Source organism: Grammomys surdaster, unplaced genomic scaffold (genome assembly GCF_004785775.1).
Source record: "Grammomys surdaster isolate TR1022 unplaced genomic scaffold, NIH_TR_1.0 67, whole genome shotgun sequence".
Lineage (NCBI taxonomy): Eukaryota > Metazoa > Chordata > Mammalia > Rodentia > Muridae > Grammomys > Grammomys surdaster.
In genome coordinates this window covers 6,870,923-6,882,619 of record NW_021604569.1, presented here as the reverse complement: position 1 = coordinate 6,882,619, position 11,697 = coordinate 6,870,923, and the positions used below count along the sequence as shown (strand labels likewise).

Genomic DNA, 11,697 nt, shown 5'->3' with positions numbered 1-11,697 from the left:
GTGCTGTGCTGTGCTGTGCTGTGCTGTGCTGTGCTGTGCTGTGCTGTTCCTGCCCCTGCCCCTGCCCCTGCCTTTTTCCCCCTGCCCTTTTCCCCTCTGTCCCCTTACCATTTCCCTTTCCCTCCCTTCAGTTCTTCCTCCCTCCCTCCCTTTAAACAAAGCAGGTTTTGTTTCTGTTTCTTTGTTTTTGTTTTGATTTTTGAGAGCGGGTGTCTCTGTGTAGCCTCTGCCTCCTGAGTGCTGGTACTGAAGACATGTGTAAACACTACCCTGGAAAACTAAGGATAAGGGTTTTCAGTACTTATACCAAAGGACATCTACTGGAATGTTATTAAAGTCTTACTTCAGATAAGTTATCTATATGCCTCATGAGTTCTAGGTATTCATACAGTTCTTTTGATATGATTCATATTTATTTATATGTAATACTTAGGTATATGTTATGTTTATTTAAAAATAGTAGAGAAAATAGAAATGAAAACTACTGTTTTACTTGAGCCTTCACTATAAACACATCTATTGATGTTCATTAGTAAAAGAACTATGTTGATACATTTTATAATCTCAGGATTTATTGTTAAAGTTTTGTTAGGTTTTGCTAAGTTGTAAATTCTGTAATTTCTGATTACACTCAATCGTTTTGCTCCCTTTTAGGACCTGCAGTTCATAAACATCAATTCAGTAGTAATGCTGTGACAGATATTAATTTGGATAATGTTTGCAAGAAAGGAAATACTTTATTATGGGATATAGTGCAAGATGATGATGCAGTAAGTTGTACAATAAATCCAAGGGACATAAAAATTACAGCAAAATGGAATCAGGATAAGTAATAACTACATGTATTTTGTTTTTGTAGATTAATCTTTCTGAAGGATTAATAAATGAAGCAGAGAAACTTCTCTGTTCTTTGGTTTGTTGGTTTACGGATAGACAGATTCGAATGAGATTCATTGAAGGATGCCTTGAAAATTTAGGGAACAACAGGTAAAGACAAATTACAGTTTTTTCTTGTTGAGTAATAATATTTTCTGTGCTTTTGTGCAGAATAGGTATAGTGTTCATGTGCTGTTTAGGAACATTTTTCTTACAAGGTCAATACTTACCACTCTTTTTATTCAGCATCCAGGTTAACTGATCTCTAACATAGGAAAGGAATAGTAACACTTCCTTTAATTTTTAAAAAGTTATTAGCATGTGTTTATCTTCAAGATAATGAGATTTATTATGATACTTTTACACATAGCTTATGTTTTCTTTGGTTTTGGCAACACAGTTGTGCTTCTTTTGTTTCCAAATTGTGCCCTTCCGTGGCCGCAGGTGGCTACACCAAATTGCATTAAATGTTTTTGAGCTTTCTTATGTTTTATATAAAGAAATTAAATAAGTGAAATTAACATCTATCATGTAAATATCTTAGAAACATTTGTTATTCTAAGGAAATGAAGGGTTTTTTTTTTTTTTTTTTTGCTTTTGTTTATTTTTTCCCCCTTTGGTTTCAACTTCTAGAATATATAAAAGAACAAGGTTAGGGACTCATGGAGGTGAGTACATAATGTAAAGTTTTTATATGTCATTCATACTCCAGTAAAACAGGTTTTTATAAAGTACAACATCATATGTAGTGTCACCCACACTTGTTATTCCAGATCTTGAGAGGCTAGGATAGGAAGGAGGATTGTTAATTTGAGGCCAGTGTGGTCTACATACTGAAACCATGTCTCTGTGGATGTCAAGAGTGAGATCAGAAAGAGATGTACTCTCTAACATGCATTGCATATTTCTACAATATCCTACATTAAGCTGGCCTGGATATTGACTTATGATGATATTGTTCTCAAAAAGTTTTTTGGTCTCCCATTGCTTTTATTTTTGTAAAGACAAGTGAAATTGGTGTTTTTTTGTCTTATGCCAGCTTTTTTTTTTTTTTTTTTTTTACAGATTTATTTATTTATTATATATGAATACACTGTAGCTGTCTTCAGACACACCAGAAGAGGGCATCAGATCTCATTACAGATGGTTGTGAGCCACCATGTGGTTGCTGGGATTTGAACTCAGGACCTCTGGAAGTACAGTCAGTGCTCTTAACCACTGAGCCATCTCTCCAGCCCGCTTTTTTTTTTTTTTAAATGAAAAATGAAAAATGAAATCAGCATGTGTGAGGTCTCTTCTATTCCCATCAACACATACATGTATATACAGTATATACTTAGAAATAAAACTAGTTATTCTGGGCCAGTGAGATAATCCAGTAAGAAAAAGCACATGCTGCCAGGCCTGAAGCATACGTTTTATCTCCAGGACCCAAATCATGCTTCCACTGCCTACAACTTACCTATTGATCTTCACTTACATGCCTTGACTCAAGTGTGAGTGCATACATGCAACTGCTGTATATTGTTTTCAATTTTACACACACACACACACCAGCCATTCTTTAGGAATGAGGATAGAGAGGATTGTTTAATAACGATTCTAGATTTTAGACGGTAGATTCAGCTTAGGTGATAAGAGTGCTTACTTAGTTTGTATAGACCTATGGTTAATTCCCAGCACATAAACCAGGGCAAGTGGCACTCAGAGGTCATCCTTCAGGTCATCAGGCTTGCTTGATAAGTATTTTTTTGTTTCTGAACCATTTTATTGGCAAACATAATTGAGTATTTCAAAACACTTAGAAATTTTAAATATTTATTTAAAATATTACTTTATTTAAAATATTTACTTAGTTCTAGATATCATTATCTTTATTACTGTTCTATTACTCTTTAGTTTATACCAGTGAGTGCGTTTCTATCCTCTTTTATTAAATGCTGTTTTCTAGTTTTTTTTACTACTTTTTGCTTTCTTTATCCTTCATACTTTTATGTACCATATTATATTTTCATACTCCTTGAAAATCTTGCCTTTAAGTTCGTTGGCTCATTTTACAAGCAACTATGTATATACTTTTGCGTATAGATTTTAATTTATAAAACAAAGGGTGTTACACACCAACCTCCTACTTGCTTTTACTACGCACACAGTGGGTTGTACTGATGTGTTGTATCCCAACAAGTACTTACCAACTGAGCTGTCTTCTAAGCACCTTTCCTTAGATTTAAGAGTGATTCCTTTTCCTTGAATGTTCTTTCTTGGAATATGAAGAACAGTTTTATTTGAAATACAGAATGTGTAAGGCGGTGATGATCAGTTTTTTTTTTTTAAACATTTATTTATTTTATGTATGTGAGTACATTGTAGCTGTCTACAGACACACCAGAAGAGGGCGTCAGATCCCATTACAGATGGTTGTGAACCACCATGTGGTTGCTGGGAATTGAACTCAGGACCTTTGGAAGAGCAGTCAGTGCCCTTAACCACTGAGCCATCTCTCCAGCCTGATGATCAGTTTTAATATAAAAAATAATTTGGGGAAGTGATAATAACTTTCAAGAAGAAAGATATACTTTAAAAGGCTTTTTCGTCTTGGATTTAAACCCAGATATTTTTACTTTATTTTATTTCATCTTTTTTTATTTGTTTATTTTATTTTGTTGGGGTTTTTGTTTGTTTTGAGACATGTTCTCACTGTGTGGCCTTGTCTATCCTTGAATTCCTTCCTAAATGGTGAGAATTAAGGATGTTCCCAACATTCCTGGCCCCTGTACCTTAAGTCTTGGTTTGGAAGTTTTGAACCTGGAATTTTCTGTCTTATACATAAATTAGACATTAGAAACAAAATTATTTTTATAAGGATACGCTTATATGTAAAATACATTATGAACGTTTACACTTGAGATTCTTAAGGACCAGATTTCTGTGAAAGTGTAGAGTCACTTCCTTGTTTGATCTACGAATCTGTGCTTTCACTTCTCCAGATCAGTCGTGATCTCACTGCGTCTTCTTCCGAAGCTGTTTGGGACGTTTCAGCAGTTTGGTAGCAGTTATGACACACATTGGATTACAATGTAAGTGATTTTACAGGGTAGAAATGCTTTTTAAGAGAGCTCTTTGAAAATTATAGTGCTTTTATTGACTTTATTATATTACTATTTTAGACTTTGTAGTAGCTTTTACTGTGATTAAGTAAAAAAAAAAATTCCTTTGCACTCTTTTCTGTCTTCTAACCATGTAACACGATTATCTATTAGTAGATAATCTAATAGTAGTAAAAATAGTAGAAAGTAGTATTTTCTTTGTTTTTTTTTTTTGTAATTTGAGGCCAACACTGTCACACTTGATGCTCTAACTTGAGAGAGAACTGCAGCGAACTCCTGTGGTATAAAACCACCTTATTTTTATTCTTCTTCTTTTTTTTTTTTTTTTCTCGAGACAGGTTTTCTCTGTGTAGTCCTGGCTGTCCTGGAACTCACTCTGTAGACCAGGCTGGCCTCGAACTCAGAAATCCGCCTGCCTCTACCTCCCAAGTGCTGGGATTAAAGGCATGCGCCACCACCGCCCGGCATAAAACCACCTTATAATATTGATAATCTTAATACTGATGTTATATTCTTTAAACTTATTGGAGAATTTTTGATTAATTAATGCTAAAATAATTCTTTCAAGAATAGTGCTCTGGTAGGAAAAAACTCTGAGCTCTTATGCTGTTTCCAGTTATTCATCATTTTGGCATATCATGCATCACTCTCTAATCTCTCAAACTCTTATTTGGTTTGCATATTGTTTTTTTTTTCATGTTGAAACAATCTTATTTTGTTGTCTTGTTTCACTTGGTGTTTTCTGTATATACTGTAGTGTGTTCATGTGATAGTCTCCAAAACAAAAGACAAATCAGTATTTCTGTCCCTTCATAGGTGTTGAGTTTTTATAATTACAGGCACTGGAGAAATTACAACTGTTAAGAGCACTTCATTACTAGGATTGAGTCTCTGCATACATATGGCAACTTAAAACCACCAGTCTCATGGGAGATGACAGCCTCTTCTCATTTCCTTTTGGCACTGAATGTAAATGGTGTACTGATGAACACTTAAGCAAAATACCCATTCCCTTGAAAAATAAAATGATAATATTTGTATTACCTTAAAATTACTTTACTTAATTGAAATTTATGTGTATGGATGTATTTTGCCTGTATGTATGTTTGAACATCTATGACTCCAATGCCTGTGGAGGCTAGAAAAAGTGTCTTATCCTCAGGGATTAAAGTAGTACTGGCAAGCTGCCATGTGAGTGCAAAAAATTGAGCCTGGGGTTCTCTGGGAGAACAGCCAGTGCTGTTAACCACTAAGCCATTTCTCCAAACCAATAAATAAAACATTTTTGAAATACAGTCTTATAGCTTTCACAAGCCTGAAACTTCCTAAGTAGCCCAGGCTGGCCTTGAATTCATAGAGATCAACCTGCCTCCTATGTCCTGAGACTAAATATATGTACTGTCAGCCAGGCATGGTGATGCATGTCTTTAATTCCAGCAGTTTGAGGCCAATGTGATCTACAGAGAAAGTTCCAGGAGTACACAGAGAAACCTTATCTCAAAAAACAGAGCCAAACCAAACCAGAACAGAAAGTTATACCTTTGAAGATTTCTTAAACTTCCTTCCTTTTAGGCATAATTTTTTGTTCTCTGTCTTTTCCCTTTATGATTATTATTTCCTTTTAATTGGGCAGGTGGGCAGAGAAAGAACTGAACATGATGAAGCTTTTCTTTGACAATCTGGTGTATTACATACAAGGTATAAGGGAAGGCAGACAAAAACATGCACTGTAAGTAATGGTTTGAGTAAGTTACATGATTTCTTATCCTCTGACAAATAATTTTCTGCTTTCATTTCATTAATATGTAAAAAGTATAATATTTTTATAAAAATATGAGAGAAATTAAAGATAAGTATGTTGCAAGACTTTTATGAAGTTATTTTCATAATTCTTAGTAAAGTTATATTGTTTAACTGCTTGGGTAATTTTTACTACTGAAAGTATTTGGAAGTCATTGTTGTTAAGAGTTAAAAGTAAACAATTTCTCCAAGTTACCATGGCAGCCCATGACCTTAATCCCAGCATTCCTGAGGCAGAGGTAGGTGGATCCCTGAGTTGAGGACCACCTAGTCTGTAGGGTGAGTTTACTGCCAGGACTGTGCAGGGAAATCCTTTCTAAAATTCAGAAATCTTTAATATTTTTCTAATGTAGTAGGACTTTAATTTAAAATTATGAATATATTTTTAAGTTATTTATTTTATATGTATGATTGTTTTGTCTTCATATCCACCAATGTGATTTGCTTTATCATGTTCATGCCTATTGGTCACAGAAAGCCAGAAGAGTTACAGACAGATGTGAGCTGCTGTGTGCTTACTGGTAGTTGAATCCATCGAGCCATCTGTCCTACACAAGAGGCCCTGTCTAAAAACTCCAGAGGATTGATGACTGTGCCCTCTATTGTCATCTGTGCTCTTAGAACTGCGTATGTGGTGCACACACATGTAGTGGGAAGCGTTAAAAAATAATCCCAGCTCTGATGCCATGTTCCCACTCTAAGCTCAACACTGACCGGAGCTTCATAGCTCTAGAATTTCACCACCCAACTTGTCAAATTCCCACTGGCCAGTCACTACCATGCCACCCTCATGCTTCAAACCCCAGTGGCGTTTGTGGGGCACATCACGCAAACCCAGGCTTAGCCACTGTACCTTTCTCTTTTGAACTTGGTCAAATCACTGCGAGAAGAAAACCATGATACAAACTTTGCTCAGAAACAATGGTAACTCAATCTCTGGATTAATGTAACTAAAATGTAATCTTGTAAGCCGTATTAAGCCTGATTTCTCTGGTGGCAGATCCTTGTGGATCCACCATGAAACTGGGATACCCTAGAAGCTTCATCTTGCCCATCCTTACTTAGTGAACCAGGCTTACAGCAACTCTTATATTACTACTAAGTTTTGTTTAGTTAATTATTTAGGTTTGAAATAACATTTGTTGTAGCACAATCTTTTTATAAGATATTCTTTATGAACTAGTTTATACTATGTTTTTTAGGTTATATAAAACCTAATATCTACATGGATAATAATAGCATGTGAGTTACAAATGAACATGTTCTCTTCATTTGTTAACTTTTAATTTATGTGATAACTATCATATAATTTTAAAATGTAAATTTTTTATTTACTGACAATTTCTCATTCTTGTTTGAGTTTTTTCTTTTAGTTTTTTATTTACATACTTAAAAAAACTAACTTGAGGGCTGGAGAGATGTCTCAGTGGTTAAGATTCATGGTGGCTTATAAACATCTGTATGTCCAGGTTTGGGGGATCTGGTGGCCTCTTCTAATTTTGTTGCCACAGGCAAAACATTCATGTCCATAAAATAAATCTATAAAACAGTTTTTTTTTAAAGGCTTAAAACTGCTAATTTGAAAATATGTTTCATTATAGTCTGGAAATTTTCATGAATCGACTTAATGCATCCAGTTGTTTAATTAAGACAATGAGGCCTTATGAACTGTATTGGATTTCTGCATTATTAGTGCATGTTATGATTAGGAATATTAAATATCTTCTAAGATACCACATTTTGTTGAGTGTGGTAACCTAGCCCTGTATTCCCAGTGTTTGGCAGGGTTAAACAGGATGATTGCCTTGCATTCGAGGCCATCCTTCATCTACAGAATGGAGACCCTGATTTAAAAATACACAAAAGGAGAAAGAATGAGGTCTTATGTTAATTCTTTGATGATTTTTGTAGGTATAGCCATAGTGCCGAAGTTCAAGTTCGACTTCAGTTCCTGACCTGTGTGTTTTCAACCCTAGGATCCCCTGATCACTTCAGTAAGATTGGAGTTTCTCTTATATTTGTTTCTATGTTTGTATGAATATGTGAATGTTAAAAATACATGAAATCAGTCCAGTTGTCAGACTTGGTAGCAAATACGTTAACCTATCTACATGCTGACATTAGACATTTAGTTAAAACATCTTTGATAGATATTTCAGTAAAATTTTCATGGGTTTTTATAATAATTTTCAAGTATTTTTACATCAATCCTTGAATGAGCATGAACTATTAATATTTTTGATGACATTATTAAAATGTAAGAATGACCATGATAAATTGTCTTTGTGGTTTCACTGCTTTCAAGAGAAAATACCGTCTTAGGGTAACTACATCTTTCATCACTATTTTGTGGAATCCTGTAATTTTATTTAAAGATAGTCACAAACATTATACTTTAGGTTAATTTTTTAAAAAATTGCTTGGGTTCATAGGTGGTATTCGGACACTCCAATTATATTTGAGGTAATTTAAGCTGCTTCATAGATGTTTTCTCTTTTTTTTCCCCCAAGTACAGATCAGTGTCATAGATTTAAGGATGAGGCCCAAATCTTCATGATGGCTCTCTTAACATGGAGGAGGAGCCATTATTCTGTTGACATTCTCACTTCCTGTCTGTGTCTCCATGTCACAACAGACTGATTTCTTAAACATCATCTTTCATATGCTTTAGTCAATAGTTATTTGCTAGGCTGAGATATGTCACCATCACTTTTTAATTCCTTTGCTGGGCTTGAGGTATACCATGTGTTTCTCTTGCTGTTTTAAGTGTGTAACTCCTTCATAGTCAGATTGTAAGAAGTACACCTAACAGGGATACCAGCTGATTTCAAAAGTAAAACCTCTTTTATAGCATATTTTTGTTTTGTTTTATTAGAGCATTGTACCCCAGTATGACTATAACAAAAAAGAACAAAATATAATAGTATCTTATATAGAGATAGGAAGTAAAACAAATGTGATCACTGTAAATGATTTTTTATAACTGCTTTTATGTTTATTTTATTATGTTTATTTTATACTTATTGACAAAAAGATTAACTTACTGTTTAGACTAAACTACCAAAAGCAAAAATCAGAATAAAATCACTCCACACAAAAGATAAATATTGTCTAGTTATGGTTAATTATGTTGGGTATATTAATGCAGATTTTCAGTATCCCAAAAAGAACAGTTTTGAAAAATTTATAAAAATAACAAAAGCTAAAACAAAACAAAAAATAAGAAAAGCTTATTTATTCCCTGTTTATTGGCTGTTTTAATGGCTCCGTGAATTTCTGCCAGTCTTATGTACTTTATTATTATCAACCACCATCCTTGTTATTTTGAGGCCTCTTTAACGAAACATTACTTACTGTTTATGTTGCCTCTCGTCTTTGAAGATTTATTTGTGTGTCTTACACCCACACATGCACGTGCACATGCACTGGCACCCACCAGTGCTTGAAGAGGACATTTGATGTTCTAAACCTGGAATTAGAGCCAGTTTTGAACTGCTAGATGTTGATGCTTGAAACTGAACTCTTCCTACAGGAGTAACAAGCACTCTTTAACTGCTGAGACACCTTTTCAACCCTTCATGTTGATGCTTACTTAGCAGCACAGGTCCTTCTTAGAAAACAAATTATAACTCTGTAATCTCTCTTTGGATACAGGGTCTCCCTGTATGGCCCTAGTTGTCCTAAACTGCTTGTATATCATTAATTGACTTTGAACTTAAAGTTCTTTTGCCTTATGACCCTAGTGCTCAGATTACTGTTACTGAATATATAAACCTTTCAGAGTATATTGATACTTACTTAGGTAAATTTTTTTTGATATTGTAGAATACCATTTGATTTTTAGTAATTAGGGGGATTTTGCTTGTTCCTGTACTTTGTCTTCCCAGACTGTAAAAAACCAGAGTAGACTTTGGAATGAACTCCTGAGATAAAAAATCTTCTCATTCCTCCTCCTCCTCTTCTTCTTCCTTCTCCTCTTTCTCCTCCTCCTCCTTCTTCTTCTTTTTTTTTTTTTTGAGACAGGGTTTCTCCGTGTAGCCCTGTAGCTGTAGCCCTGTAGCCCTGGCTGTCCTGGAACTCTCTCTGTAGACCAGGCTGGCCTTCGAACTCAGAAATCTGCCTGCTTCTGCCTCCCAAGTGCTGGGATTAAAGGCGTGCGCCACCACAGCCTGGCAAAAATCTTTTGAATTGTTTGTCTTTTCTTAAATTCTTATTCAGATGTGTGATTGCCTATAATGTTTTGTGTTTGATTTTACAGAGTTCTGTATCTGTTTTTTTTTTGTTATTCTTGGGAGTTCTTTGATTCTTAGGTCAGAGTACTATATATATTTCATTTGGATCTGGCATGAGAACTAGGTGAATCCTTTGCATTTCATCAGTTTTTGCACTTTGACTTTGTTCTTCATAAGCATCTCTTCCATAGTTTATAAAAATAGTGATTGCTGTCCTTTATTTCCGTAGACATTCTTTGGGTATGCCTTCTACTCTTACAATCCTCAATTTTAGATTTGAATCATCAGAAATATTTGTGATTACCAGTTATTGTTATCATAATACAGTGATGTGTTCACCTTTTATGAATCTTACTTAATTTTTAGACCTATTATTGTATGATTCTTCTCGAATACTTGACTCTTTTTTTGGTGTTCCTGAAGACTGAACCCAGGGGCCTCATCATGCCAGGCAAAGCTCTACCCCAGCCATGTAACTTTTTTTTTTAAAGTTGTTTGTTTTTAATTATGAGTGATTATGCATATGTGATGTTCCTTTTTAATTACATATGTGTTGTATCTGTCTGTGTGTAGGCATGTTGGTACTCACAGAGGCCAGAGAAGTTAGATCTTCTGGAGCTGGAGTCATAGGTGGTTATAAGCTACCAAATATAGGTGCTGGGTCCTCTGAAAGAGTAGTACAGGCTCTTAAATTGCTGAGTCATGTCTCTAGCTCTGATGTTTTTACTTGTATGGCATAAGTTTGTGGAGTTTCTTTTAAAATGCTTTATATAAAATAGCTCTAGCTGCTGTTCGTACAATGAATTAGGACCAATGTGTTCTGGATATTCCTGATTAAAAATATCCAGACAAAAAACCATAAGGAATTAATACTGAGCTGGTACCTATAATATATATATTTTTGAAAACAAAACTACATTTTTGAATGTGTCCAAAAGGAATGTAAAACTAGTTTTTACATAATATATAAAAGGCAGATGTGGCAACTCACCAGTATTATGTTACCTGGCAGGTGCAGGCAGGTGAGGTACAAGGCTAGAGTGAGCTGTTTAGCAAGGTCTTGTTTCACATTCCTCATCTCCTAAAGTAATAATGTACAAAATATATTATTTCTGTTTAGGGTTAAGTTTAGAGCAAGTCGACATTTTATGGCATTGTTTAGTAGAAGATTCTGAGTGCTATGATGATGCACTTCATTGGTTTTTAAATCAAGTTCGAAGTAAAGATCAACATGCCATGGGAATGGAAACCTATAAACATCTTTTCCTGGAGAAGGTAATTGCATAGTCTCCTATATACTTTAGTCTCTTCAAATACGACTTCTTCTCTTCCTCTCACTTAACAGAGTTTTTAAATTGGATAAATTTCTTTATATAAGTTTTCCAGTTTAGATTTTTCTGTCATATTATATTTTATTTTCAACTAAATGTAAATTTAATTTTATTTACAAATATAATCTATTATTTATTCAAGAATTTGGAGTAATTAGAATAATATTTAAGTATGGCAGTTATTATAAATGTTAATTTTAAAAAATGGTAGTCCAGTTGTGAAATGTGTGCCCATAACAACAAATATAAGGCCCATGTCTGTGAGTTTTTTGAGTTAAATTTCTGTAATTTCATTTTGTCTTGAGGTGTCTTCTGCCCAAATATAAGCTGACACACACATATGTTACCTGT

At 34.4% G+C, this 11,697-nt stretch overlaps 1 protein-coding gene across 2 annotated transcripts in view; it reads left to right on the top strand.

Annotated features, from left to right (window-relative positions):
- Usp34 (ubiquitin specific peptidase 34) overlaps positions 1–11,697 on the top strand; it is a 185,995-nt gene that overhangs the window by 63,822 nt on the left and 110,476 nt on the right. For both annotated transcript variants that reach the window (XM_028776762.1, XM_028776756.1), the window contains exons 16-21: positions 655–770; positions 860–987; positions 3,864–3,953; positions 5,617–5,712; positions 7,695–7,777; positions 11,136–11,290. In XM_028776762.1, the coding sequence (XP_028632595.1) occupies positions 655–770; positions 860–987; positions 3,864–3,953; positions 5,617–5,712; positions 7,695–7,777; positions 11,136–11,290 (668 nt within the window). The remainder of the gene's footprint in view (positions 1–654; positions 771–859; positions 988–3,863; positions 3,954–5,616; positions 5,713–7,694; positions 7,778–11,135; positions 11,291–11,697) is intronic.